Source organism: Haplochromis burtoni, unplaced genomic scaffold (genome assembly GCF_018398535.1).
Source record: "Haplochromis burtoni strain Fernald_Lab_line unplaced genomic scaffold, NCSU_Asbu1 Contig_33, whole genome shotgun sequence".
Lineage (NCBI taxonomy): Eukaryota > Metazoa > Chordata > Actinopteri > Cichliformes > Cichlidae > Haplochromis > Haplochromis burtoni.
Window position 1 is genome coordinate 2,251,341 of NW_024582394.1, and position 27,981 is coordinate 2,279,321.

The 27,981-nt window shown below is 37.3% G+C and overlaps 1 protein-coding gene across 3 annotated transcripts in view; it reads left to right on the top strand.

The window, feature by feature from the left end:
* The window catches only part of lingo2 (leucine rich repeat and Ig domain containing 2), a 228,523-nt gene extending 203,247 nt beyond the window's left edge, over positions 1-25,276 (top strand). For all 3 annotated transcript variants that reach the window (XM_005919429.3, XM_005919430.2, XM_042219468.1), the window contains exon 5: positions 22,375-25,276. In XM_005919429.3, the coding sequence (XP_005919491.1) occupies positions 22,387-24,225 (1,839 nt within the window). In that variant the 5' untranslated portion in view covers positions 22,375-22,386 and the 3' untranslated portion in view covers positions 24,226-25,276. The remainder of the gene's footprint in view (positions 1-22,374) is intronic.
* The last annotated feature ends 2,705 nt before the right edge of the window (positions 25,277-27,981 follow it).

Consider the following 27,981-nt stretch of genomic DNA (forward strand, 5'->3'; position numbering starts at 1 on the left):
TGAATCTGTGGAAGCTCCGCGATAGCCACCACACGAAGTAACGAGTAACGACCCTATCTAAATCCCAGTAACGAGTAACGCGTTCCTGATTTTGGCATAATAACTAGTTACCGTGCTCGTTACCACAATAATAACGTAGTTACTGTAACGCGTTACTTAATAACGCGTTAGTCCCAACACTGGTTGGGAAGTGCAAACCAAACCTGAACAATAACACAAACAAATGGAACCAGGAAACAGGAGATTGCACAGGCAGTTGGAGCAGCACCAGTCAATAAGAATGCAGATTTAAATAGCTGTTCAGAGTAATGTGTTCACGTTTCCACCAGTCTCCCTCAGCTCTAACCAGGAACTTGCAAACCAGAACAGAAACAGCACCAAAGGAAAAAGTGCAGCTGTGATAAAGGCAGCATTCTGCATTCATCATCTTTGGAAATTTCTAAACACTTTTGATGAGCTTTAAATAGCTCAGCATGCTTCAATAACTAAGTCAATCTTTCATTAGTGTAGCTGAACTCAAAAATGAGAGACTGCATTTTTCAGCAACTGCACAGTGAGGGAAAATCTATTTGGTCAGATCATGCTGATGATTTCTGTAGCATTGCATCTAAATGGGAGAATAGTTACATTACAGCAGATTGCTAATGAGTACAGTCTGTGTTTAATGATGAAACATAGATCAATGAAATTGCCCTAATTGCATTATGCAAACTCTGTGCGGAATTGAAACACGGAAAATACCATCCAAGGTGAAGCTCATAATTAAAGACGAAGTAAAATCCTCACAATATATTGTGCTTTCTTCAGGTAGAAACAGTCTCAGCTGGGAAAGCAGAGCTAAAATGTCACTAGATGTCAAAGAAAAGGCCAAGAGCCTGTAAGTTCAGACGCTTTCAGGTCTTTTCTCTCCATTCTTCTCTTCATTTTGTGCACAGGCACCGACATTGTGGTTTGATTAAGAGCTCCCCAGGGTTTGGCAGAGGGAAGAGAATGTGTTTACTACAACAGTTTTATGCCATATACAATGTTCAGTTTGTGGTCCTGATTGAGCCCAGTAGGCCTATCGAGATTGCAGCCTCTGCTCTCTCTAATCCTCTGGGGGTTAATTAACCAGAATAGGTAACTAGCTAGCAGCTTCTGATTGCATTAGCAGGCAAACAGACCTATTGAATCTTCTTTGTTTGCTTCTAGTAGGTAGTGTTTTCAAAGTTTATTTGATTTTCCTTATTTGAAACTGCAATTTGAATGCAGACTAAATAACTGATGCAGATTTTTTCACTTTTATCAATTTCCACCAAGTCAGTTGTGGCGCTGTTTTTTCAGCTCTGATACACTTGAGGGATCTTTTTTTTTGCTCAAGAGAGGAAAACACACAAGACGAAACCAAGAAACCTGTTTTCTAAAGGACTGTTTGTGGCATATTGATATCAGTTGCTACTCAATGAATTACTGTGGTAAGACATCTTTACTTCATATTTGTGTTTAAAACATAAGTTGTTAAGCAAAAGTCTCCAATCTGTAAAGACTATTGGAGTAAATTTAGATAATGTATTAGTTATAATACACATAGTTCATGCTTGTAATCATACAAGCATCTAAATGGGCGCTTTGAATGGATTAATATTTGAATATAATCTCTGAAAAAGAGGTGTGAGGGATCAGAGAAATTCATGCAGTGTCTTCATTCTTTTCAGTGTAATCCTCTTTTTTTTCTGTTGCTGTTTTTTAGAGTGTGCGTGTTCACTTTCGATGACATGATAAAAACATTCTGCAGCCTAATTTAAATGCCTAGGGTCAAATAATACTTTTTGGATTGCTCCCTTGGTTGCCTGAAATACTGCGATACTGTGAGATTGTCCCCCTCAGACAAATGCTTATTTTTGACTCGCACACAGATGGGTGTAAATCCCTGTCATCTTGTTAAATCTGTGCCAGTGACACCAAACTTTACAGAAACATCCTGATGGCAAGTGCCCTTTGTGAAAAATAAGCTTTGTGCCCGTGTCGCCTTACTAAGCTTCCTCCGTCTTACAACATAACCTTTGCGTATACTACCCATCTTATCATCCTATTACTTGTTCATGTGGAGTAAATGAAGAATAGCAGGGAAGAATTGTACAGTGAGCGATGAATTAATCTTTTCTACATAATACATGCCTTTTTGCCAAAGTCTTTGTCTTCATGAGCCAGATACCTGTTAACATGTGTGACAAGACGAAACACTAAGAAGTCTACTACTACTTTTAGTTGCAGTTAGCATTTTTTTTTTTAACACGTTGTACAAAAGATCCTAAGAGCCTTAAAATGTGCATTTTCTGCATGCTGGTGTAGGCTTAATCTTTCCACTGTCTCCAGCAGTGAGGTGTTATGAGCATACAATGCTAGTCTGAAAGGTTTCACCAAAATGCTGAGGCTTAAGGAAAAGAAGAGCATGATTCATCTTGTTTGTAAGCCAAGCCTCTATTAAGGGCAGAGTAAGAAAAAGGCCTTTGCTATAGCTCTTCCACCCAGATGCTCTGTAATTGCTTTCGGCTGCGCCTCGAGAATTTGATGAGTCAATTCAAGACTTTTGTTTGAGTGACTGAGCAAAAACTGAGCTCTCGCGGTGAAAGTGAATTATCACAGCATCATTGTGGAAACACATAACTGAAGGCCACAGGGTGTGAGCAAGCTAAAAAGCATTAGACATCAGGGCTCCTTAATTCTGAATACATAATTGCTTTCATATGCATTAATGAAGAAAAAAAAGACACCTGCAGCCTGCTGATATTGTAATTCATTGCTTTTGAGCTTTTAAAAAATGATACACACTCAGCTCACATTCACAATATTTCTTCAAGTTTTGCATTTTTAGCAACAGGGTGTCATTACTGAGTTTATCTTTTCCCAGGTTAATGTTAGCAGAGTTCACACGCAGTTTCAGTAAGGATCATCCTAACACTGAGGTGTGGTCTGATGTGTTGTTTGTGTACAGCTTGGAATAGTGTTTGTAAAGCTCTTGACAAACAAAGCACACGCGTAATTAAAAATATCTTTATGTTGGATTTATACTTATGACCTCTTAGCCTCAAGTCTAGTCACATTTCTATTCCCGTGCTAAGAAGATGGATGACACATTGAATGAATCCCCTTAAAGCTGATTTCTTATTAAAATAGAATAACCCCAGTTCCACAAGGCCAAATAACCAGTTTTTTCACGATGTCCCACTTTCTGGCTTTCAGGAGTTATGAAATGCATACCCTTCTGATTCGGTGGTAAAGATAGTTTAAATTAGCAAGGATGAGACAGTCTTTGTATGTGTCACAATTTTCCCGTGGTGGCCTACAGAGAAGGGCCGCCACACAAGTCTCTTAAATTATAAATGCATAAAATTATCATTAAAATCAAACTATCCCTGCACAAAATCTACCACAAAGCCAAGTCATGCTCACTCATAAACAGTGAAGTCCCTCTATGTGTCACCCTCTTTACACGTACAGATGGTTGTATCTTGCACTTATGACTCAGTGATCACTCAGGCTCTGTGCCTTGTTGTGTTGTTTTCACTTGCACCTCTCTAATTATAACTAATTTCCATAATACCCCCACCACTCGTTGTCCTCCACTGCACTTTGCACCCCCTTACATAGTTCAACGTGGAGTGTCTAACTTTGAAACATGTGAACAATTAATAAAAATAGAATTCTGTATAACAAGACACAGACAGCCCTCTTATTAGAGCTCAACAAAATGTACCGAGTTTGTCAAAAGGAAAGGTTGTAGCGTCCTCACAAGACCCTAAAACCTATGCTCTTTGTCATACATGATATGTGTCAGATTGCTTAGTTGTTTTTACAGTCTAGCCACGTTTAAGAGGATGACTTGTGTTTTTATTAACTTGCTGTCATACCAGAAATGTGTTTATATAAGTTCTTTTTATAAAATTTGTCAATTTCCCTGAAAATAATTTGCAAAAATATATCAAGTATACAGGTATGTTGTTTAGAAAACTGTGTCACATATAGGAATAATCATTTTTAAACCAGATTCCAGAATAAAAGCAATCATTTTGGTTTATTTAATAAGAACTGGGGACATGTTTACACACTTTTTAAGGATGCTGGCCATGTGGTGCACATGGACACTCAGTAATTAATTGCTGGAAATGATACCTATTCAGACCATCTGGACCATAATTAGGCCACAGTAGTGCCCTCTGGCTTAGTGTCGTCATGCCCCCCCCACCCCACCCCTACAGACTAGAACCAATAACCTTTTTCCCCTGAACTTTTTCATCTTGATGACACTGTTGTCCTTGGAAGAAACCCCACGGGGCACCTTCCAATAAGTACAGGATTCTATGCTCTTTTTAGCAAAGATCACTGTGGACATGCACATTGAAACCAAAATGAGATCAATACTGAAACTGAGAAGTATAATGTATGGTAGAGTAAGAAACTAACAAACTAGGATGTATTTATAGCTAATGAGCAAAAGTGTGTTTTCTCAAACCACCATCGGTTTGGCTTTTTGAAATGCAGGGGTCCTACAACTGGAGCTGCAATGGTGAACAAGACATTTCTTAAGTTTCATCAGATGCTTCTAAGTATAAATAAGAATTAACAAACTAATTATTTTATATTTAAAAGATTTTGAAAAACTAAAATTGACCTCACAATTGGCTACAACAAAAAAAGAGAAACATTTTATCATATAAATTTTAAGTATAAAGTAGAACAAAGACAGCTTATCATCCACAGTTACTTGTGCTTCTCTCTTCTACCCTACACACCAGTCTGCCTTGTTGCTGATTTAGACTTCTGTGGTGAGTCTTCATAACTTAAATTTATGTCTGTTCATGGTGCATTCGATGTTAATTATCTTGTTGTGGTGTAATGATGTTATATATGCTTTATATAGTCAGCTTTTCAGATGCAAACATATTTGTCCCTCAGGTTTTTGCACTTTGTACATTTTTTCAAGTCCATTCCTTCTATTTGTTGACATCTATTAGTCTGTATATTGAGGCTGTTGATCATTATTCTTTGTACTGATTGTCATTCTCTTAATGATTTATTAAAAACAGCCAGAAATACATAGCACGAATCTACTGCATAGAACAGTTCAATCAAAATAATTATAGGCTGAATCAAGATGACATTTAGCTGCATTTTTAGGAAAGGAACACTGGGCTACAGCATAGGTTCCATTGTAGAGTTTCAGTGGGGTTTATGGTTACTATGGTGTATATTTAACACAGAAATACCCCTTGTCAGTCTGCAACCCTCCTCCCCTTCCAGTGTGCCTGATCTGCTATGGATTTCTCTTTATTTGCTTGGATTCGTACTCCACACTCTGGTCTCTATGCTCATTTCTGCTATGGTTCTCTCACTTTTCTGTACAGCCAGCAACCCACCATGTTCTCTGTGGCCACTCACACATCCTGCCCCAATCTGACCCACTCTGCCCGAGCTCAATATCTCTGTGACCCGTTGAGCCCTACAGTAATTATTCATCTTTAATCAAAGTACGGTCTCCTTTCTATCTATCTGTCACATATCTTTAGCTCTTGCTGATGTTTTATAGCCTTCATTCTTCATTCCTGCTTGCTTAATCTGTTCTCTGGTCAGGTTTTATCTTCTTGTAAATGCAAACATGGCCAAAGTGTTCAGAGAAACTTGTGAACTCGTAGAAAAGAAGTGTGTCTGTGTCTCTGTTACAGTTCAATTAGTTTAATCCTTGCGAGTAAACAGGTGTGAAAATATTTCAAAGTTGTTTGCAGTTGGATCAGTAATATTGTCAGCATGCACTAGCAGATGGACTGGGAGATGTAGCAAGAGATGTAGCAGGAGTTGGCCAGACTGGCTAGAAAGTGTAGCTGCCTTATGAAAAAGGCAGTGCAGCAGATAATCTCAGAACTCATGATCCATATCTTACCTCAGAAGCAGTTTACCTGCAGTGGTACAAGCTTCATTTTTTCAGTACATCACATTGGTTGGCATCACTAATTTTAAGACATGTCTTAACCAAAAACACATGAAATACTAAATGTGTATTAAAATTTTGATAAAATATATAAAAGCTATTAGTTTAAGGTGGTACATGGGCATAATTTGCTTACTTAAAGACTGCCTCAGCGGTGGTAGTGCTGAGAGTAATATAATAAGATTTTTGTGGGTGAGTCCATAGAGCAACTGATTAATCCAAAGATTAATTTAATCTGTTTTCATAATAAAACATTATTAGCCATCTCCTCCTTTGAGCATTGCCTTCCAGCCTTCTTAAAAGATTATAAACTTCCCCATCACTTACCTTCAAGCAGTCAAGAAAGTCATTAATTTAAGTAGACATCCTTAGTGTTCAGGATGGAAGAAATCAACCAAGTGCCATGAGAAATGACCATGTTAATGATTTCTTTGCAAAAGGGTCTGTCTGCAGTAGAGTCAGTTACAGCTTATCTTCAGCAAACAGGGCCCTGAAGAAACCCACCCTAGGTCTCTAGGTAGCAACAAACTTTTAATGCAGGAAAGTGGTTGTGAGCAATAAAGAGTCCTCAATAAGTCTACTACGAGAATACAGAACTGTTTTGGTGAGTGTCTCCAAATCTTGGCAAAATGGTCCCCCAAATGAACATAACTCCTCTGCTTGTTTATCATTTTCTAGATGATAAACTATGGGCTTATCAAATACCAGAAAATTATGCATAATTGTTTATAATAACCTGTTATCAGCACTGGTAATTATCTTTTAAACTTAATATCTTTAGCAAACTTGTAAATAGATGCATGTAAAATGTGAGCTAGTGACATCACCTTTAGATTGAGCTGGACTAAACAACACTTGATCCCAAAAAAACAGTCATTAAATGTCATATGTGTTTGTGCCAGAAAACATTCTTATTTTTCCTTAGTTGTCACAGTGTATATTAAAGAAAGTTGGTAGTCTTTCCATATTTATAATCTTTTGTTCAATCCATGATAAAATATAACTCTCCAACTTCCATGTAGTTATATATTCAGTTTTTAAGCCGGGGTGTCGTGAGTCAGTGGGCCAGTCAGATCATAATTCAGAAATGGCCATACTTGTCCCTGAAATGCAATAAAAATGTTTTTACAATGATGCTGATATTTGATACCATTTTAGAGCTGATTCGCAGAGCTCTTGTAAACAGCTTAATATCAGATCATCTGCTGGATTTGCACATATTGCACATGTTGCAGATACGCAGATATACAATCAAAGATTTTTTTTTCATTCATGAAGAATTTCAAAGTAGCCTGATAGCATAACCTTTAGAGCTGCTGAATCAAATTTCCCATACAGGAAAGACAAGTTCACTTTTCATGTCTCTACCTTGAAACAGTGAAGTGCCCAAATAATATTGAAAAAGGTTTTATTTATTTAATTATATATTATTATTGTTATTAAAATAGTTGACCAGTCTAAACTGGAATTTTACTTCTAAACCAGGGTATAATTTCAAATGTATTTCATATAGAAACAACTACAAAAATAATCCTATTTCAGAATTCACATGGCCATGTGACTCTTCTGATCCAGTTTTTCCTGCTTTTATGTGAAATATTAGATTTCTGCAGGGATAACATATATATGTTGACCCTGCAGAAATACACACACACACACACACACACACACACACACACACACACACACACACACACACACACACACATATAATTTCTCAGTTATAGACGTTCCGTTAGAGTCAAAGAGGCGTAATAGTTCTTGTAGATGTACTAAATGCAGGACTTTGCTTGAAACGTGGTCTATTTGGCCTTGTGTTTGATGCAAGTAATTTTTGATTCCAACTATTATTAAAGTCAGGCGTGTGGATTTTAACCAACAGAGTAAAGTATATATCTTCCTCTGGGAAACGTTTCCATTATTGGTTAGCAATTGGGTCTGTTTCAGAAATGAGACTGCAGCCTTTTACAAGCTGAAGTTACCTTGAACATATTGCCTTGGCAGACCTACTGTTAAAATACTGGATTCCCACATCCCCCCTTTTTGAGTACTTAAACTAATCACCCTGGGCTATTGTTAGTTAAACTGCTGCCGTGTAGAGAGCTACAGTCCCTGGATGTATCCAGATGCTTTCTCACTGCTCTGTGTTCACTGTGAAAGCAACTTCAAGGAAACATGAAACAGAATAAAGTGAAGTAAAGTGAGAGCTACTTTTGCATTGCTTTTTTGATGGATTGCCTGCAAATATGACAGAACTGTAACAGTAACTGAGTGAGTGCTTAAGGTACTTTGACTTCAAAAGTCCTGCTTTTTTGAACAGCGTACTAAAAATTTCACTTACTAGTTTTCCAAAAATGGTTGGATATAATATCTTAGTGCAGTCAACTCTAACCCTTTTAATGCTCATGTTACAGATTAAATGTTTTCTTTTCATTCAGAAAAATCTATTGTTAAACAATAATAGTAAGAAAAAGTTGTCTTCTTTGACATGAAATCCCTTGAGGGACTGGGTGTAATTTAGTGATTAGCACTGAGGGTGTTTCCCTCCAATATTTACCAAACAGTCAAGGACCCCATTAGAGAAGGAAATGTATTTGTATTGTCCATTGCAATGACAATCAGCTGAAGAAGGCCATTTGTTTAAAACCAATTGTTGGAGTCAAATTGTTAAATGTTGTGATTGTGTTACTTAAATTTGTAAGTCTTAGTTTAAACTGTATGATCAAAGACATTCTTTTGTTTCTGACTCCCTCCCCAGCCTGTTGAATGGTGGGGGAGGCTGTAGTGTTTTATTATAGGCACATCCTATGTGAAGGTTCTGTTTTCTTGTTTAGTAAACTTCCTGCCTTTATGACCCTTTCGGTGAGCAGGAGAGTCACACAGACACACCCCTAAACACACACACTCACACAGAGTGTTTTAACCTTTTGTGACCATAGGGTTGTTTTTTTTTTTTACAATGGGTGTTTGTGTAAACTGTGTGTCACAGAATAAAAGGCTGCAGGGGAAGATGGTTCTTCGAAGTGGTCTGGGACCGAGGGCAGAAGGGCTGCTCTGAGATCCTTCCCGCGCTAACATGTGAAAAACCGGTTGAGCTGTTCGTCTTGCTTCGTTAATGGGAATAAGTCTCTAGACCAGCCGGGCCTGTGAAGCGCAGACCCAACACCAATAAAAGGATAGATAAACATGAAAAACAAAATTCATTTATTACATCTTAGTATTATTTTTATTTGTTTATGCCTTTTTTTACACTACTAGACTCTAGTGAAGTTCCCTAACTTGAATTTTTCAAAGTTTTTTTATTTCATTTTTTTATACTTTTCCAGTAATGATATTCCATTGTTTGCACTGGAGGCAATGTGCAACTGAAAAAGCAATTTAATTAAACTTGAACATGTTTATTTCGATTAAATTCTGGCTACATTCTTTTGTACTGTTTTCACAAGTCAACATTGTTTAAGTGACATTACCTGAACACCCGCCGGCAATGCAAACACAATCCTACTTTTGCATGTTGCATTGACTGAATGAAGCCTGTGGCTATTGCCTTTGACAAGACGTTCTGACAGATTCATGCTGAAATTCAATGATCTCCATTTTTTGCGTGTTTTCTTTTCGTTTTATTCCCACCACTTGCTTTCTCCAATTGTTCCAAATGAGAGTTTGGTGAAAGCATCAGCGAGAGAACCCGGGATTTTCCTTATGAATTATTCAAAGGCACAGAGTTTGAAAAGTATCATGGTAGGATAATTATTCATAGAACTAAGCACTGACAGGGGACACATTTTCTTGTTGAAGGTGGTGAGAGCAAAACATATACTCATGGCAACATCACAGCTGTGTCAGTCATCATTGTATAGAGCATGATTTTTTTTCCTTTTCTTAGCTTACTTTTCTGTCACAAGCCCTCCACCCTACAGTGGAGAGGAACTAATAAAGATTGCCACTTCTGGCTGTGCGATAGATCTCGCTGTAAACTATCAACAAGAGGATGTCCTAAAGAAGATCCTGCACAGGACAGGCGCTCCAAGGATCAGTATAGCAGGCTGCAGACCTTAAAGGCAGTGGAGAGAAAAAAAGCAGAAGCAGGTGTGAAGAGCTTGAATACAAACCAGGCTAAAGATGGCTCCCCATAAACCACCACTGCCCAGTATCTGCATCACCAGTGCCAGATCGCTCTGCAACAAAGAGTACATCACAGCAAAACACAGAGGTTTTATCTGCCGCAGGAGTCATTGTTCTGGCTGTGTACATTTTACCAAGCACCAATACCAAGACTGAATAAAGAAGCCAGCTAGTTTTTTTTTTATCAGCAACCTACAATCTCTTCATCCTGATAGGATCTTTATTATAGCAAGAGGCTTTAATAAAGCCAATCTGAAAATGGTTGTTCCTAATTTCTGTCCCACCAGAGGGCAGACCATGTTTCCAGCAAGCTCAGAGACGGATACAGAGCCCCCACCTCCACATATATATTCTACTCTAATTATAGTTTTTTTCCTGATTACATAAGGAGAGATATTGTTTCAGATGCCTCCTATGAAATGTTTGTTTCCAGACCTCAGTTGTATAGAACATACACAATAATTTAATGATTTAAAACAATTTTATTCTCATTTAGTTGGTTGTCATATTTGTATTCTTTTCTTTCTTTCTTGACATTCCTGTAAGGATTACTGCAAAGAAAAACGCTTTACTCGGTAGAACATCTGATAATTATGTACATCTTTGGCAATGTTGCAACTGCCTCCTAACTGGATTTTTGAGGTTGGTACAGTACTGATATTTTTGGCAATATTGACGTATCTGTTACATCAATAGAAAGAAATGTATCCAATACTTACATGTTTTTCCTTTTCCCGATTGGTACTTATAGCCTATAGGTGTGAATGTTAGAGTCGATAGTTTTCTGTTTTTCTGTTAGCTCTGTGACAAACATGTCCTGGGCATATCCCACCTTTAATTCTCTGACAGCAGGGATAGGCTCCAGCCCTGAAAGGATCCTGAAAATGGATAGGAACAAACTGATGGATAGTGTAATAATTAATTCTAATGAGTGTGAGCAAATGAGTAACATTATACAGCGTGTGTGCATCATCATTTAACACACCCTGAATTAGAAGGTAAAAAGCATCACGGGCCATAAATGCAATATTGATGAAGATATTTTGGACAAGAATCAACTGGAGTGTAATTTTGGAATTCTTTGCCTGCCATTCCTTTTATTCTCTTTTACGGCTTTTTCATCAGCTGAATCCAATGGACTGATCAATAACTAGTAAAGTTTTGTGTTTCCTGCATGGACAACAGAAAACCATATTGGATGAGTGATAACAAGCAAGCTATAGAAACAGCCAAATCACTTAAATTGTGGCTTTGATTTGTCCTCCGAGGGGTCCATTACTTCTTTGTAAAAACCCCTGCTCAGGGTTCAGCTGTTCAGTCAGATTAGCACTGTTGTCTGGATTCCCCTGGGTAGTAATCATGCAGTGCGGTATTGAGGCAAAGCTTTGTGTTGTGTTGGTTATTCTTCAGTTTTTACTCGTATTAGTGACAGTGTTGCACACTCTTCTACATGCCAATGTGATACTTCATCTTATATATATTACTCATATCTGCACTTACCTTCTATCTCTTCTATCCCACCTGAACAATATTATATTCCAACACACTAAAGGTGTTGGAATATAATATTGTTCCTTTAGTGTGTTGGAATGTGTGATTTTTGTCTCAATAGCCTACATGTTGTAGTAAATAAAACGTATTTACTATGAGATCCTCAGTTTAGATGAAGGGAAAAAAAGAATATCCTGGAGGAAGTAAAACTACTCTCAGGACTGATTTCCAAGCCACAACAATAATGAAATTTACATTTGGGAGAACTGGAGAGGAAATATACAAGATGTTTATAGAAAGTACACAAAAATTGATGTAGTGAATAAAAATAAACATCCATGAAATGTAATTGAAGTTATCCACACATTTCTTGTTTTGTTTCTTTGTTAGTGTGCTGTTTATTTCAGAACCTTCTTGGGTTTAGTGGTAAAACACAAAAGGCCCTTTCAAGTCAATCAATATGCCTTTACAGCCCTGTTTAAAACACCGGTGTAAAGCTAAACAGTTAAATGCATCTGTATTTCCCCTCCCACTGTATACCTCACACCAGCATAAAACTAGACTGTAAAGACTATAAAGAGAAAAGGCTACAAGCAAATATCAAGGACAGAGAAAGGCTTTCTAGTCTTTCTCAAGGTGTTACAAGCAGCACTACTGAAAGGATTTTAATGGCATTGAGCAGCAAGGTCAGAGGCCAGATCTCTTGATTGGACAAGGAGACAAAAAACCAAAGAGGAAGGATGGAGAGGTTGGGAGACAAGAGAAAACACAGTAAGAAATGAGAAGAGAAAACAGTGGCATAAGAGAATACGGTTTAAAACAATCAAGCTGTATATTGAATTAGATTTTTTAAAGGTGTGTGGGGGGGTGGGGGGGGGGGGGGAAAGATGTCTTGCAGCTATTTAGATAAGATTTCCTGCTAAGTATACTGAAAGACTGTTGGGACATCACAGAGATCCATGTGTATGCTGGAGCTGCATGTGTTCCTTTTAGCTAACATCATGAATAATTTCTCTCTTTTACAATATATATATATATGGAAAAAAAAAAAAGCATGTTCAATGGCCTCTTGTGGATGTGCTGAATGGTACATTACGCACAAATGACAACAGTAGCCGCTTGTGATAAATTTACAAAGCTTGGCCACATGTAATAATATCAAGCTGTTAATTAATATTACTGTCATTTTATCAGTATGACTATGAGATGTTTACAGTGTCTCATTTTAATACTGAAAAGCATCCTCTCAGCAGAGTATGCGGTCTAAAATGATGCACTTTTGGCAATAGGAAACATCACGCTTCCATTATGGCAGGTGCAGTCATCCTGTTTGTTGTTTTCTAAATTTTTGCAACAGGCATTTATGGAAGCAGTGCATGTCTTTATCATAGCTAATTGTTCATGTTGCATGTTGTTGCTACACTGTGTATTTATGAGCTTTATGGTATATTTATGGGAAGACTGATTTAAATATAGGCTAGGATGAGGTGTGTGCGTACCGTCTTTAACTGCCTCTGTTGTTGAGTCATTGTACAGATGAAACACCCCCTGACTCAGACCTGATGTAGGCTGCCTAGGAACAGAGGGGTGGGGGTCCAAGAAGAGAATGCACAAGGGCTCTCAGGAGCCCACACAATGTGTTATCAGCGGCTGCAAATGCATTTTAATCAGTTCACACAAATTATCTCACAAGGTTTATTAGTTCAAAGCCGGAGAAGGTAGAAATTCACTCAAGGTTCTGCTTATCATTTTAAAAATGCTCTTTAGACTTGAGGCTGCACAAGAAAAGAGTCCAGGTCAGTGAAAATTTAAGAGATGAATGATGAAAATTTGAGACAGTCTTTGCTGGTTATGCAAGTTTATGATGAAATTATTAAAGGAGAGAGGATTAAGAAAAAGTGTTTAAAGTTGCCTCTTTTTTATTTCCCTCCTACGCCTATCCATGTTTTGTTTTTTACCTATTCCTAGAAATACTGTGACATGATTTAGGGAGCAGGTTGTAAACACCTGCAGCAGGTTCAAGTCTTATTGTTGGCAAGCAGTGCACACTCTGCTGGTTGCACCTTTGAGCAAGAACCAGCATAGCGCACAGCTTCTGAGGTACTGTTGTGGGCTAATCTCTCAAGGGGGAGTAGCAGGTGGAAAAAAGAAAATCCCCCCAGGCTTCACTGATTTATGGTAGTAACACTGCTTGAAATGTGAAGTGAAAAATGGCAAATCTAAAATATGGTTTTTGATAGTTGTACATTGTAACGCTACACATCTGTGTTTTATTTGAGTCTTGATTATTATTGGATTCTAATTACAATGAGTAATTAATATACTTTCATGCATCCATGTAAAAACTCATCTAATGCTCATATTGCAGGACATGTGTTGTCTAATGCATTTATTGATTTTTCACTCTGTCTAGCTAATGTAGCTTAGTAAGCTACAATACACATTAAATAAAGAGTTTTTGAAAAAGGATATGCATAGGGCGTAGGAAATGTGTGCACAGTAGTGTATCTGTGTAAGTGGTTGCTAAGTTGAAGATGGTAAAAGATCTGCTGTTGAGCTCTTCATATATGACTCTGATTATTTGCATTAGATAAGAAAATAAGTGTCTTTCTTTTCAGCATTTCTGGAACATATAGGCTACTTTAGGCCATTTCCCCTAGTAATGTGAGATGAGGTATTCTGACCTGCTAAAGTGGAAATATAAGGCACTTCAGCATCAATATAACGGTGCAGTATGTTTAAGTTGGATAAGAGAATCAGTTTTACTGAGAAAAATATACTGCAATAAAGCTCTTAATACGTAGCACATGTCTCTCTAATGAACTGAGAAATTGGTTTATTTTTTTCCCACTTGTCACAAATGTAATGAAATGACAGTGTACTATTCCCCAGACCTTATTAAGTCCTCTCATATTGTGGCTGTTTTATTTTTAACCTCCCATTTAATTACGAAGTTTTTGTTCCCCCCCTTTTTTTTTTTTTTACAACCTCCTGCTTGTCTTCAAAGTTTAGAATTGTAATAGTTATTATACCTGGGATTAAGGCTCATGTCTGAGAGGCTTTTCCTGTGGGATGAACCAAGATCTGACTGTTTGATGCAGTGTTTTTTGACTCTATCCCTAGTTAAGGGTTATCAGACACCAAAAAAAGCAACTGGCTCAATCTACCAAGTTTATCTCTAATTAACATGGATTAATTGAGCTTTGACTTCGCTCTGCAAGCCAAGCAGAAGGGTAATCTGTGCATGGAAGCCTGTTATTGCCCCAAGGCTGTTGATCCTCACTGTTAAGGGTTCTAGGTCCCAAAGCCCTCTGTCATGTGACTATAATTATGTTGCTCTTGCAGTGTATATGTTAATGAATTGTACAGTTAGCTATGCTGAAAACAATTTATGAAAATTGTTGTGAAAATAGAACAATTACCAGCAACGTCTTTAGATTGTTTCGCTGCCATCTGCATGCATTAGGAGTCAACAAGACTGCCGCTGCTCACATTATTCTTGTTTTTCCTACTCCTACTTTTATTTGAAATATTGCTGCCTTCCTTCCTTAATTATTTGTGTTTGGCAAAACTGAAGGAGGCAGACTTGTTTAATCGTATCCAGGTCACATCCTGTGGAGCCATTCTGTAGCATCAGAAGTCAGATACACACTGGTTTATTAAAGGAGTACAGTGTTATTTTGCATGTTGGCAGGCTCACCTTAAAGCCTCACTGCCCTTTGCAAAGACCCTCTCAATAATGAATAAGCCAAAGAGCATTGCAATCTCTTTCCTCTCATTATGATCCCATTTGATTGCTTGCCGATGCTCTTTTGAAAAGGTGGGTTAATTGCATACTCTGACTGTGAACTAACCTGCAAGTTAATAACATCTTTCCTTCAGGGTAGCATCATTATAAGATATAAGCCTCATTAAAATAAAATGATGATTTAATAACTTTCCCTTACAATGACCCTTATGAGGTTGTGCTGTTATTTTGTAGTTATCTGGGAAATTAAGCTATCAAAGACTTTGCTTTTGTATTCCTCTGTTTTCAGAAAGCAAGAGTTAACCATTTCAGGGCTGCAGGAACTCTGACCAGTGTAAATGCAAAAAAAAAAGAAGGATAAGTGCTGGCGTGGTTTCTATCTTATACTTAAATTAAGATATGCCCAGTGCTGTAATATTGTGTTTGTATGTAGGTTTGTTTTTTAACTCTACATACTACAGTATGGTTTTGTCACTTTCTGAAAGAGTCTTGGTTCATATTCTTTTCACATGATAACCAACTACACTGCAATGAACTGGACCCTTTAGCATGAGGGCAGCCATATCAGATGCTAATCTGAAGCTTGCTTCTTGCACGCTGCACCCAGTATGTAGCATACACTGTCCCTGCATGATTACACATAATGTTGCTTTTATTACAGCTTTACTCTGCACACAGTCCCATTCCTCTGCAGCTTCACTCAAGCTCCCAGAGTTAATTTTCATCCATTTCCTGCCTTCCAGAGTAGCTCTTTCTTTGGAGCCATCTTCCAACTCAAAAAATTGAAATCTAACACTTTGATTATGCTTTTTAAGGAGTGTTAATAATTGCTGGGTAAAGAAAGCAACTTTCTCCAACCATCCACCATTAATGCAGAGAGGTTTTTTTGTGTGAAGAGGAGTCACATTATGTGCAATGATCAGTGCCTGGGGGCCACATCAAACACAGTCTGAAAACCTTTCCTGAGGAGATAGAGGCAGGAACATTTCACAAGTGGCTTTTCATTGGTTGATTGCACAGAGGCCAAGTTGTTATCGAAATCCTCAAAATTCTCAGGCAAAATAAGAAGTGCCTTGGGACCATTCAGAGTGTGCAAACTTACCCCTCAAATAAATACCAAAGCAAAATGTTTACAACCAATACTGTGCTGGATTATGGCTTAGGAAACCAAGTGGTTACAAAGTCAACCAGTGACATACAGTCTACAAAAATGCATTATACCAACATTGATTTGCATGGTTTTACTTGAAAAGACAGCTTAATATAATCCTGGACAAGTTTTATGCCCTAGCACCCTGCATTCAAATAACTTCAGAAACATATGATTTTAATAGTGAAGTATTATTAGGCTTAACTATGCTTTCTTAAAAATCTCTTACATCACAGCATGCAAATCTTTTTCTCTTCCTTTGCTAAGATCACATATATTCTAATAAGTCAGCATCCTGTACAATAAGGTCTACTGTTGAGTGAATTATCCATGATTATATCAGCTTCTTATTGGCGCTCTGTGAATAATTAGTTGGTAAATAATTTGAAATCAAAGATAGATGGTGAGTGTCCACTTTTCTCAGCACGGAGAGAGATAATTATGTGTAAACTGACCCATGATTCCTAGACTTAGTTTGCTTTCTACCATGTTTCTGTGGAATAAAAGACAGATGAATGTGCAGAAGGACAGACATATGTCATATCGACCATCTGAGGTTTATGTCTGCTACACTCGGCTAAAGTTCGGAGATACTACGTCTTAAACGACCGTGCCTACAACAATTAGTATTGTCTTTTACATAGAACACTGAAAACTAAACAACTAAAATTTATTTTTTTTTTGTTTTTTTTTAGAAAGGAATAAATACAGACTTTGCCTCCTCAAATTTCAGCTTGTTCTAAATAAGCAAGCTCAGATTCAAGGTAAATAGATTTGTTGCATTTGCTATCATATGACTTTAATGACTTTAATTACATGTAAATGAACAGTTTTATCATCTAATTCACTGTACCCAGTAAAACCTAATTTTTCACTATGGCCATATTCACTAGCACATTGCACCAGAACAAACTTAGTTCTGGCATAAAAAATGCATTGCCAGTATGTACAAAGCGCAAACTGATTTACTAATGTTCGCCACATGTAATTTATTACTAATTGTACTAATGTCTAATGTCAAAGCAGTCATTTTTTTTTTGTCTTATTATTTTGCCTTATTTTTTGGCTTTGATAATGTGGCAGTTATTGCTGTGTAGAGGGGACGTTTTGAGATTTGAGAGCATGTGCTAAAGAGCCAAACAAAGATGTGATAAAGATGTAGAGATTTCCAAGTCATCTAATTGTAAATTAGCAATACCGGCGACAACAAAACTTCTTGCAATTCTTCATTTTTAGGTTTTGGTTTACCGTCTGTGGCAGGAATTTTACAATCTTCTCAATAGGGAGAAGAATTGAGGGAAGAAAACACCGACTTTGATACTTGTCCTAAAAATAATCTGAATTCTGGATGGGAATTCTGAATAGCATCCCGTTTTTCACTTAGAGTTTGGAAATTGTTTGTTAGTTTTAAGGTGCTGTTTATGCATTAAATAGATTTATTACACTCAAACAGCAAAGTATTAAATAAATTAAACTGGTATGATTTCAGGACCATGGACAGCGTATCTGATCACCATTTTGATGAGATGTGTGTTTTCAGTGATGGACCTACACAAATTCACCTGCATGCACTTTGTATATGCACTATATGTGCGATATAGATCGCAGCATAGTACCATCTCTGACTTTGTACATGCTGTCTGTATGGATATGCTACAAGACAATGCTCTAAAAAAGGGTAAGCAAAATAAAATAGTTATAGTGAGACCATACCAAAGAAAAATAAACAGAAATTCTGCAATTACCCATCAGTCAGCTGCCCAGGGAGCAATTGCAACACTCTCACCTTCAAATCTCGTTTTGATAAAACCTCTTGTAGGATTCATTTACCTGGACATCATGTCAAGAGTTCTGAGTTGCACTATTATTCTGACAAGACTAATAGCTTATATATCGTGCACAAGTGCAGCTGATGATGAGGAAATATAACGGATTTCTTTTGACCAGAAAGCCTTTGAAGAAAGAATAAAATTCTAACTAACAGTGTAACTGTGTGGTTTGCCACTCTGATAAAGTCGGGCATCATTTCTACTCATCCCCTCACAAGTTTGCCTGAGGCTGTGTTGAAAATTAAAGAGGGAACATGGGATGGAAGTGCCCCATATGTTTTTAGCGATTCATATGGAAATTATTCAGTGATGTGAGCTTACCAGAAATAGGCTAAAAAAAGGTTTTCTCATGTATTTGTTATACTGGAAGAGCAAATGACGATTTAATAGCCAAGAAAAGTATTATAAGTTTGCTCTTCACATTGGGCCATTTGTGTATGTATGCTTGGGTTGATGGCATTGCTCATGTGACCTCAGCACCCCTGCGAAATGTCTGTTCATGGATTTATGCTGAGTCAGACACCATTAGCTGTTATCATCCCCCTCTCAGGATCCCACTTTGCACTAATGTGGGTCAAGGGCCACATTATAGAAAAGCCTTCCCCGTACAGACTTATCTCACAGTGCATTGCAGGATTTCTGCCATTGGACTGTCGGTGAATGTCATAGGAAGCTTCCAGAATATTGAGATAAAATGAAAATGCTTGAAAATCCAAGGTTGGGTTGTTTTGTTTTTTTAAAAAATCTGGTTTTATTGAAAGACCATTTTTGAACAAATTTGTCATGTGAGAGAGTGAAAATTTTGTATCTTGTATCTTGTTAAATACACAATCACTCTAACATAGCTCAGAACACACAGCACACTAAATATATGTTGTTTGCAGTTAAATTATAAAGGAAATTGTAAGGAAAAGAAAAATAAACAGTGCACTCAGAAGTGAGTTCCACACAAAAAATAACTGTGAATGAACAGATAGCTGGAATGTTATTTGTGGACGCTACCCTGGGGCATCTGCCTAATTCTATGCGGCATTTGCTCCGATGCAGGACACACTTGAGTGGGTGCCGCTGATGATGCACTTGATGCACTAGGGTACTCTCATTCAGAAGTGTGCAGGTGACTAGGTCACATAACAGGCTCACTCAAATCCTGATTATGAACTGTTACAAAGAATTCCAATCATTATCCTGATTAGACACCCTCTTAGTAAACCATCAAATCATATTGTGCTGCAATTCATGTGGACAGCCAGAGTACATAAGCCAGCTATTATGTGGAAAGATTTGTGCACAACAAGAGTGTTCTGTACAGAGAGTCATTTTTGTCCACTGTAGCTAGAAGTGATTGATTGACTACTATGTTAAAATCATTATCGGCTTCATTTACTTTTGATTGTGCTCTATTTTTAAGTGGTTTTAAGAGTTAGGATTAAAGGACAATCCTGCGTAAATTTAAAAAACTACAAAACATAGAAGTTACAGGTGTGTGTGTATTAGGAGAAGCCCTGTGTGTTCAGTTAATGTGGAGAGCCAGTTGTGAGCATCCTTGAATTTTATTTGTGATAATCAAGACAGTTTATTTCATCTGCTTCCTTACCTGCAACCCTTTCAGGGGTTTGTGTCCCCTCCCTGTCTCAACCTGGGGTTCTTTCATGTGTTAAGCAAATATATTAATCTCCACAATATGGAGCCACTGAAGCCACTTTCAGAATCTTACTAATCTTACTAGTTACTTCTAAAACACTGATAGGGCTTTCAGATTGAGAAAAAGATACCTATGTTAGTATTTAGATTGAAAGAATAATCTTGATTAAATATACTGTTTATATATACCATTTTGTAGTGTTGTATTTTTCTAAAAATCATCTTGAAATAATGACTGTTTTATTGCAAAAATATAGGAAAGAAATATGTAAATGAGTTATATTATTTATTTAATGTTTTTAATTTACATCTTCCATTTATTTCTAATTTAATTCAAAAAGATAAACTCGATATATTTGATATTAAAACTCATCCTACTGACTGGGGTATATTTTTCATCATACGTCATACAACCATTATTAAAAATGCAATTTGTTTCTAGTGATGTCACATTAGTGTTTTGCCTTTCTGCTTTAATTAGACAAAAATGTTTTGAGGTCCCAGGGGACTCCAGTTAAAAACATACAGAGAAAGCAGAGAAAACCCCAACAATCATATGACCCCCAATGGCTAACTGTTGGTTACCTCCAACAAGGCAGTTTTGGGGCAGTTTGCACTTCTGTGTGAAGTTGCTGCATGAGAATAAACTGTTGCAAGTATAAGGCCATGGTTCTCAGTTATGAAAGGGGGGCATGTCCGTTCCAGACCAGGGGTGAGTTGCTGGTCCAAGTGGAGGACTTTAACGGTCTCAGAGGATTTGTTCATGAGTGAGGGGAAGAGTGGAGCAGGAGATTGGCGGATGGATAGGTGCAGCACTTACAGTAATGTGGGCACTGTGCTGGTCTGCTGTGGTGAAATGAGCCAATTCTGAAGCTGTCGATCCAGGTTCTGACGCTGGCCGATTGTCATGAACTCTGGGTAGTTACTGAACAAATTAGCAGAAACTAGCGTATTGTTTTTAACGTTTCTGGAGTGTCTCTCCCTTAGCAAAATGAAAAGTATCTTGGTCATTTGGGACTGACTCGGAGTAGAACTGTTTCACCAAATTCTTAAATCAACTTTTCTCAGCAGTCCTCTCAAGGCTGCAGTTATCTGTGTCGTGGCTGTTTGTATTAAACTAGACTTGAAAATAAATCTTTATACTGTTTGAATAGTAACTGAACATTAAAATATCAATATGAAAGTTTACTTTTCATATATGCCCCCTCCATATAGAAATGTCCTGTCATATAAATATTATATTACAGCAGCAGAAATATTTCAGCTATCTTAGTTGATTTCTTAGGTTTATATAATGCTTCTCTTTAGATAAGTATGTCATCATATTATCTTTGCACCATAATCTGTTAGAATAAGCCTGAGGAGAAATTCAGATTATTCCTGTCATCGTTTAAATTTAGCACAGCCCATGACACACCAAATGAGGCAGGAATGGTTTGCAATCCTTGCAACCTGTCACCCAGTCTGTTTGTTGCAAACACGGCATTAGTTCATGTATCTACTGTATGTGCTTTATGATATAAGTACAGCTGTATGTATGAATAACCGAAATATGTAAAGCCACCCAGTGATATAGTGCAAGTTGTGTTTTGTATTATTTTTTCTCGAGTATCCATGTTTTAAACATGTTTTATTTCTAAATCAAAAAATATAAAAATATTCAACATGACAAATTAGTAAATTCTGCTCTTTTGGAGGAAATGCTTGTAATGATATTCATAATATTCTTTGAATGATTCATGTGTTTCAGTTTTGTAAGTTTCTCAATTTTTCCATGTTACACCTCCATGAACTTCATGATTTTCGAGTGGTTTCTTTTATTCTTTATTCTTTCTTTTTCTTCTTTCTGTCCTTTTAGAGATAGGGTGGATACTTTTTCTGAATGCTACTATTTCCGAATAACAATGTGGCTTAACCAAAAAAACCATATAAAAATTAAATATATATAATATAAATTATTATATATATATATATATATATATATATATATATATAATATATATATATATATATATATAATATATATATATATATATATAACCTACTATACTACTATACTGATATACACATGTCAAAAATAGATAAATCATTTACAATAAAAACATTCAACTTTTTAAGAAACTTTTTCTGAAGTTCTTTGTTTCTATTGAAACAGTGGGTGATGTCAAAACAAAGCCTAGCACCCAATTGTTCACCCTGTATGCATCCACAAGAATGCTAAGGAAGGCATTCTTGATATTTCGATGTGGTGAGCTACATTTATCAAATATTTTTATGTTCACCTTGTGTGGTTTTCTCCATAGTTAATTCTCCTATGTTATTTGTGAATATTCATTATTCATTCTTCAGGCACACAATGAAGTCTATCATGAGGAACCAGCTAATATATCGCTTTCTCTCCCTTTGTTTTCTTGTCTTGCAGAACCGTGACAGAATGGTCGAGTTTATGAGCAAAGTCATGCCGCACACGGTCATCTCATGCTGGCAGCCTTTCCTGGGATTGGCCCTCGTGGCTGTTTTTGTGGGTTCTACCCTGGGATGTCCCTCGCGATGCGAGTGTTCAGCACAAAGCAAGGCAGTTGTCTGTCACCGTAAGCGCATGCCCACCATCCCAGATGGCATCCCAACTGAAACAAGAATCCTGGACTTAAGTAAGAACAAGCTGACAATGATCAACCCTGATGACTTTTTTGCCTTCCCTGGGCTTGAGGAACTTGACCTCAGTGGAAATATTATCAGCTATGTTGAGCCTGGAGCATTCAATGGGTTGTTTAACATGCACTCGCTCAGCCTCAAAAGCAATCGAATCAAGCTTATTCCTCTGGGTGTCTTCACAGGCTTAGCCAATCTTACCCGACTGGATATAAGTGACAACAAGATTGTCATTCTCCTGGATTATATGTTCCAGGACTTGCACAATCTTAGGTTTTTGGAAGTGGGTGACAATGACCTGGTTTACATCTCTCACCGTGCATTCAGTGGACTTTTAAGCCTGGAGACACTAACCTTAGAAAGGTGCAACCTAACAGTTGTACCCACTGAGGCTCTTTCTCATCTGCACAACCTGGTCAGCCTGCATCTACGATACCTCAGCATTAGCACTTTACATCCATACTCATTCAAAAAGCTATTCCGATTGCGGCACTTAGAAATTGATAACTGGCCTTCACTAGACCATGTGCCAGCTAATACCCTGCATGGCCTCAACTTGACAACACTGTTTATAACCAACACCAACTTGTCCACCTTCCCTTACCTAGCCCTGAAGCATCTTCCCTATCTGACACATCTCAATCTGTCCTACAACCGCATCAGGCACATTGAAGCGGGCATGCTGATGGAACTGGTTCGGCTGCGAGAGCTGCATATTGTTGGAGCTCAGCTGACCACCATTGAACAGTATGCATTCCAAGGTCTGCGGGGTCTCAGAGTTCTCAATATCTCACACAATCGACTGGATACATTGGAAAAGGGCGTTTTTCAGTCTCCTGAGGCTCTGGCGGTTCTTCTCATTGACAACAACCCCTTAGTGTGTGATTGCCGCCTCATGTGGATCCTGCAGAAGAGGCATTCCATCTTCTTTGGGGATTCACAGCCAGAATGCAGCACACCTGAGGGCATTCGTGGACGCCCTTTTAAGGAGTTTAAGGAGACTCTCCTGTCTTATTATGTTACATGTACCAAACCGAAAATTCGTGAAAATAAAACACAAACAGTTACTGTAGATGAGGGTCAGCAGGCTATGTTGCGTTGCAGTGCTGATGGGACACCAAGGCCAATTGTGTCTTGGTTGTCCCCACATCGCCGAGTGCTAACAAACAGCCATAGTAGAGTAACCATCCATAAAAATGGTACACTAGAAATCAAGGCAGCAGAAGTCCAAGACAGTGGAGAGTACCTTTGCCTTGCCTCCAACACTGCTGGAAATGACACCTTGAAGACATCATTGGCGGTGAAAAGTTTAGGATCACTGTATGCCAACAGGACCCAGTACTACACAGATCCCAGCAATGCCACTGCCAATGGAACGACTGGTGTGACCCTCGGTTTTGACCTTAAGACTATTTTAGTGTCAACAGCTATGGGTTGTTTCACATTCTTGGGAGTGGTCTTGTTTTGTTTCTTGCTTCTTTTTGTTTGGAGCAGGGGAAAAGGAAAACACAAAAACAATATAGATGTTGAACATGTGCCACGATCAAAGTCTAACGGCACTAATGTTGACTCAGCAGAGGGACAAGCCGGTCCTCGTCGTTTTAACATGAAAATGATGTGACTTCTTTTATAGAACTAAGAGTCTGGATTGTGGAAAAGCCCAAAGTACAGTGTATTTTTTTGAAAACAGAATGACTGAATCTTCTCACTGCTACAGGAAGAGTGGTAGTGAAAAGACCTTGGGGCATCACAAAATGATGAGCATTACCTTAAATCTGTGGATCTTGATATAGTTCTTGAATACTGTGTCTCAAATGAAAAAGATTTTAGAATGACTATCACTGCTGGAAAAACTTCTCAGATGAGTTGCTCTCATGAAGACCTGGATGAAATAAGTGTCAGTTATCAACTTTTTGAAATTTATATGTCCCAGAATCATTCAGTTTTGGGATGGATCTACAGACTCAGTTGAACAATGTACATTACAAATTTGTATCTAAGCTATAACCTACTTTGTTTAGTCTTGCGCCATGCTTATTCACCAATCAATGAAACATCATTTCCTATGTTCTATATTTTTCATATGTGTACGTAATGCTTCATTATGTACATGTATGTACATAATCGTTCAAAAGAATAGTTCATAGCAATATTCATGGGATGCACTTGCTAAAATTGCTATAACCCTGTTCCACAAGTACATTCTTCAGGCTTTTGAAGTTTCCATTGATTCCAGAAGGGCTTCTATGGCTAAGTATTTGTCCTCTGCTCCCCAATTGAATAAATATTAATAAATATATATATCATTTATCAATAGAAGCACAAGAAAATGATTTTATTCATGAAAGTATTAAGAATTTTGCAAAATTCAGTCTTCAAAAACTTTTCAGGATAACAGCTGGATTGTCATAACATTGAGTATTGGTCAAGCAACCTACATGAACCACTTTTCTGTCTTATTTTGTCTATTTTTATTCCTTTAACTGTACCTTTGCTAGTTGGCAAACTACATGTGTCAGTTTTACTACAGTGACATTTGCATCATTTTCCCCAGTAGGAATTTTGGACTTTGTTGTGGTAGTTCTTCATTTTGTTGTTGAATCATTTAGATTGTGAAAACAAAAGTAAAAGTAAAAAACTATGTATGTGAAATAAAAAAAAATGTATTTGTACCAAAGTGTCTGACTAAATGCATAAAATATAATCATCTTCTACACAGCCTCACTGATAGACTTCACATCAATGGTGTAATAATAATTGTATCATTGCTAATTCCTTTTTTATTGTTGCATTCTCTAAAACCTCACAGAAACATTCAAAACATTAACACTGAAAGTGATGTAGTCAACCATGGTTAAGAGATAAATACTTATATGAACAATATTTACTTGCAAATGCCAAAATGCAATGCTAGAAATATTTGATAATATGGTACAGTGATCCAGAACTGCAGTGATCCACTCTAAATGTTCACAATAATAATTAAATTATGTCTGTACAGGCCAACTCAATGAAGCTATAGTTTGTATTTAGTTTCACTTTAACTATCATGGAGTTACTAGCTTATAACATCTTTAACTCCCGTTTCTTACAACAAATAAATTTCTTATTTATATATAATTTTGTAATTCATTTTGTAAGAATTCATACATTTAACTGTGTTGTCACATTATCAGATCCACATTTTCAGTTGTTTTATTTTGACTGGCTGGTTGTATGATGAGAAATGTCAGTTCTGGACATTTTTTGTGTTTTTATTGCCCTATTTGTGCAAATACAAATGTATACTGTGAATTCATTCTTCAGATGGGGATGATGTCTAAACATGTAAACTATGCCTTTGTTATTGTCACTTTAGATGAAAATATGTAATACAACTCGGGTTGTTCCATTATCCAACTTACACAATGTAAATTGAAGATGAAAACAGAAGCAGTTTGCCTGCAAAGTAAAACATGCCCCTTTTTTAAAAATGTCTTGGCTGCAGCAGGAAGATTTAAGATGAGCTGAAAAAAATAAACAAATTACCTAAATGTGGAACACCATATATATATTGCTGTTGCTTTTGCACAGCCTCTGGGTGTGACTGTTACAGGGATATGAGGGTTATAATACTGGTATGTATAAGTAATAACTGTGTATGTTATTAAAAATGTAAGAACCATTGTATTTTTACCTATGCATGATGCCCGTTGGCATTGTGTTGGATAATAGTGATTCCAGGCCAGCCAGTCAACTCCTTGGGGTTGAGTGAAACTTCAGTCATAGAAAAAGTTTATTATTTCAAACATTTGAGTAATTTAGTATCAGAGTAAAACAGATTGAAATGGTCTATAAATAATTTATCAATGTGTTAATGTAGGCAGGGCTATATAAAATCATAGCAAACTAAGTACAATTGTAAGTTGGAATCATGGAACAAGCTTTAGTGCACTGAATTGTATTACATGTCTTAATCCAAAGTGACAATAAGAAAGGCAAAGTTTAGAGAGCATCAGCATTTAAAGAGAAATTCACAGGTGCCATTATGTATGTGCCAAATAAGAAAATTAAAATAGGAAGTACCCCCCAAAACTGGCATTTATATTATATAGCTTCAGCAGTTATACTTAATATACTGAACCTCACATTTATGTTGCATTTGTGTCTTGTGATGAAGAGTAAAAGAAATAGCGACTTCCAAATTGGTTCCTCCTCCATCAACTGCAGAGCAACCAAACTTAAAAAATGAATTCAGTTACTTTACTTCACCCTGCTTAACATGTTTTTGTCTAAAGTATATTTGTATGAGACATCAAGAGTGACTAATTTCTTCTTCCACACTTGTCTAAAGGTAGAGTCTTTAGACTAAGTTTCCAAGCCTGTAGTCCTCTGGGCTGCTTACGAAATGAGAGCACCAAATGGTACAACTTGACCAAAAATACAAAAGAAACAAGGTTAACTTTGTTTTGTAGGTCAAATACCAAACACACCTTTTATTTTGATATCTTTTTTTATACACTAAATGAAATGTCTAAAGAATACAGAAGGTCCACACAATGCTCAGATCATAATCAGCAATTAGCTTAGTGTGCATGTCTGGATTGTGGTGAAATGACACAGAAAATTCCACCCAGGATCTTTGTGCTATGAGGCAGCATGAAACTGTGCCACCGGGGTTTCATCCTTATTTTTTAAAAATAGGTACCGGTCTTAATTAACAGGCAGTATGTCACTATAGCAACTCGGATATGATTCATAACGGGGCGATCGTGGCTAAAGAGTTGGGAGTTCGCCTTGTAATCGGAAGGTTGCCGGTTCGAGCCCCGGCTTGGACAGTCTCGGTCGTTGTGTCCTTGGGCAAGACACTTCACCCGTTGCCTACTGGTGGTGGTCAGAGGGCCCGGTGGCGCCAGTGTCCGGCAGCCTCGCCTCTGTCAGTGCGCCCCAGGGTGGCTGTGGCTACAATGTAGCTTGCCATCACCAGTGTGTGAATGTGTGTGTGAATGGGTGGATGACAGGTTGTGTAAAGCGCTTTGGGGTCCTTAGGGACTAGAAAAAGCGCTATACAAATACAGGCCATTTACCATTTCAGATATGATTCAAACCAAAGATTTCTAAATGCACAATTATAAGCCATGTAAAAAAATATAACAATTGCCAAATGTTTAAAATACATTTCTGTGGATATGTCCACAATAATTTGGTGTTTTGGTGATCAATTTATATTAACTGAATGCATTTAAACTGGACTAAAGCATTTGAATTGCATATGAAAAGCTATTAGCACTTTCTGTTTGTACCCCTCTTATCAGTTATTGACTGATCTGACCACTCTTATTTTCAGACGAATTACTGAGGATAATTTTTTCAGAACAGATGAGAGTCTCAGCCTAAT